The sequence below is a fragment of the Octopus bimaculoides genome, chromosome 26, assembly GCF_001194135.2.
Source record: "Octopus bimaculoides isolate UCB-OBI-ISO-001 chromosome 26, ASM119413v2, whole genome shotgun sequence".
NCBI classification, from domain to species: Eukaryota; Metazoa; Mollusca; class Cephalopoda; order Octopoda; family Octopodidae; genus Octopus; species Octopus bimaculoides.
Window position 1 is genome coordinate 24,004,507 of NC_069006.1, and position 3,730 is coordinate 24,008,236.

The 3,730-nt window shown below is 35.8% G+C and overlaps 1 protein-coding gene across 1 annotated transcript in view; it reads right to left on the bottom strand.

Annotated features, from left to right (window-relative positions):
* LOC106876267 (septin-2) overlaps positions 1-3,254 on the bottom strand; it is a 116,061-nt gene extending 112,807 nt beyond the window's left edge. Inside the window, exon 1 of the mRNA XM_014924758.2 lies at positions 3,057-3,254. Within this exon, the coding sequence (XP_014780244.1) occupies positions 3,057-3,143 (87 nt within the window). The 5' untranslated portion in view covers positions 3,144-3,254. The remainder of the gene's footprint in view (positions 1-3,056) is intronic.
* Positions 3,255-3,730: the final 476 nt, after the last annotated feature.

Sequence of the window (3,730 nt, forward strand, 5' to 3'; positions counted from 1 at the left end):
ATACATACACACACACACGCACACAGTCAGCCAGTCATCCATACATACACATTCATTTTTCACGGAACATATAAGTTCTACAATAAACACGGTGGACAGCCATAGTACCCCTCTTACATAGCATGAACTTAACTTTGAAAAAAAAAAAATGCTCCCAAAATTAAGTTCTGTAACCTAGTTAATTGCACACGCAAACACCTTTGCCTTGATAAAATCCAAATAGTCTGAAAGCAAAATGCTCAAACAGAAATGAGATGCACAAGGCAAATAAGGAAAATCATCCGATTTAAATATTGAACACACAATACAAAACACATATATATACACACGCACCGTCCTTGCTATCACCATCATCAAAACTGCTCGAAATAGCAGCCAAATCTCCTACACACAATATCGGTTTAAACACAGTAAAACATGTTAGACAATATAGTCCTAGATATATTAGTGTCCGAAAGAAATATAAATAAATAAAAAGAAAGAAAGACGGGTTGATCATAGCTGGAATAATTTTGATCACAGGTCTTCTCAGCCAGGGCTAACCTAGGGCTAAATAACATAATTTTGAAAGATTTTGATTGTTTACTTTTTGGAAGATCATCAACACGAAAAAAAAAAATTTGACCTTTTTTTTCATATATATTTTTGAAATTTTTTCAGCTGATTCCTGTTTTCGGTGACGGAGATACTAATTATGCCAAAAACCATGTTTTCAAAATTTTCAATTCGTCCCCCCTCCTCAAACATTAACCAATATTTGAAACGATAATAACTTTGATGACGACGATGATGATGATGATGTGTGTGTGTTTGTGCGAATGTATTGTGTGTATTTGGATGTGTTCGTGTGGTGTGTGTGTTTCTGCTGTGTATGTATGTGTGTGAATGTTTGTGTGTGTGTGTGTTTCTGTTGTGTGCATGCGTATGTTTGTGTGTATGTATTTGGTTTCACGTTTGTGTTTGGATGGTTCTGTATGTGTTTGTGTTTTGTGTGTGTGTGTGTGTGTGTGCATGCGTGTTTTCCTCTCGTGTGTGTGCTTGTTTATGTTTTATGCTTGTGTATCCTACATGGAGGGAACACATCCTTCTACTTACCAATAAAATTAAAAAAACTAAAACAAATAAAAACCGGAAGAAACAATAAAAATCATAAACGACGAACATAAATAAAATAAAAAGCATGATTTTCTTTTAAAAAATGTTTTCCCTTAATTACCCAAACGAAGCACGCCGCACCCCTCCACTGTGTGTGAAGAGACAGTGCTGCAGCTAACAACGTGCGAGATCCAGATAGACAAGTTGGACTTAGACAAAAACGAAAACCCAACAGAGAGAGAGAGAGAACTAGACAAACTGGTTGTTGTGTTTGAAGGGGAGAGGGGTGCATTTCTTTTCTTTTTCTTTTTTTAATCTAATTTTGACAAAATTTAGTGAGAGGAAGGAGTGATAGTGATGGTGGTGGTGGTTGTAGAGACGATGATAATGTGGTGTTGGTGATAGGGATGTTAGTACTGATAATTAGTTCTGACGAAATTTTATCAAATTTGAACCTAAGTTCCTACAATAGCAACAACAGAAATAACCAAAAAAACCAAAAACCAACGGCAACAAAAAAAAAAACCCCAAAACAATGCGAAGTAATACACAAAAAAAAAAAAAAAAAATAATAATAGTACATTTTGTTTTCAGCAGAACAGCTATTTCAACAAACAGTTTATATCTATTAAATATATTCAACCAATATTTTATTGGTTGAGTATAATTAACTGACAAAACGAGATAGTAACTGCGAATTTTGGATGGTGATAATGATGATGATGGTAATGAAGCCGATGACGAGGGCACTGCAATGGTGGGGGTGATTGCGGTAACATAAAGGCCAAAATAATTCTGTCGAAGTAAATAATAACAATATATATTTTTTATTTCTTCCTTATTCGCCAACGTTCTGATTTCGGGATCAAATTAAACTCTGCCGGTAAACTTTCGCCCTTCCGGGTTCGATAAAAATCAAGCAAAGCACCTATTAAAAACACAAGGGGTCAGTGTAGTCGACTTAACATTCCACACCACTACAATCTATCCTAAAATTGCTGGCCCTGTGCTGAAACTTGAAATCGTTGTTGTTAAATATTATTGCATGCTGCTTCGAAGAACTTGCTGCATGTAAGCAGCGAGTGCCGGTATTGCTGAGGCAAGCCGAGGCGACATGAACGTTGTGTATATAACCTGTAACTTCTTGCATTCAACACCAACAACAGCATTTAAAGCATCGCAAAACCTTTCACTGCCTAAACACCGCATCTTAGGGTTACTTGATAGACATGATAAAGCTATCCAGATGCAGATAGATGAATGGATAGATAGATAGATAGATAGATAGATAGATAGATAGATGCATAGAACGATAGCTATGTAGATAGATAGAATGACAGACTGAAAGATAGATAAATAGAAAGAATGATAGCTATGTAGATAGATAGAATGATAGATAACTAGATTGATATATATATATACACACACATCCATATCAATAAATAAATAAATAAGTAGACTGATTGATTGATCACTGTATAGGTAGGGTGATAGCTATTCTTTTTTCACTGGTTTCAGCTCGAGAACTGCGGCCACCCTGGGGCACCGCCGTTAATGGTTCCGCTGTCTATCCATATAGACTGACAAATAGACAAACGAATAGCTATATATAAATAGATCGATAGCTAACTAGATAAATAGATGGGTGGATAGGTATGTAAACAGACAGATAAACACACAACATAATCAGACAGACATATAGATGGGTACATATACACGCATATACATACAATCAGCTGTACGCCAACGTACGTAAATATATGAGTGTATGTGTGTGCGTGACAAGCAGTTTGATAGATGAGTGTAAACATGGTCGATGTTGAAAAATATATAAAAAAAACACAAAACGTGTTTTCATTGCAATCATCGCCTTGTTTTCTATTTTATACATGTTTAATATAATTATTGTCATAGCTATTACAAAAACATCATCGCCAGTATTATTATTATTATTAATTTACCTTGTTGCCTGTGAGCAGTTTCCCAAACGTAATTTCCCCGGGACTGCTAGCAGTCAGTTTTGTAATTTTTCGTTTTTCCGCAGACATGGTTCTGATTCTTGTAAGAATAAACCAACACAAGGAGCAGAAGAGGAACCAGTGGCGACGGGGGAGGGGGGTAAGGAAAAGAGGAGGAGGAGGAGGAGAAGGAAGAGGCGGAGTGAGAGACAAGTGGAAGAGGAGGAGAGGGGAGTGTGAGGCGGCGAGACAGTTCGTTGTGTTTAGAGTAAGGTCGGTGCGTGTTGGCATCTAACAGGGAGTGAACGTGTGTGAGGCCAAGAAAATTACACACACATATTTATTAATAAGAATATATAAAATGTGATCTATCTATCTATCTATATATATATATATATATATAAAAAATCAGCCTGTAGAAATAAGCTTTTTCTTTTTATTAAAAAATTAAAATATATAAATATATTTGAGTATATGTAGACTGTGGGTACAGTGCGATTATATATATATAGATATAGATAGATAGATAGATATAGATATATGTATGTATGTATGTACATGCACACACACACACACACACTCACGTTGTGCAACGTATGTGACAGACTTGGCGTGTAAATTTGTGTGTCCAGATAAATAGGGACTTGTAACTCGTAACTCCGTTTTAGTGTTGCTTG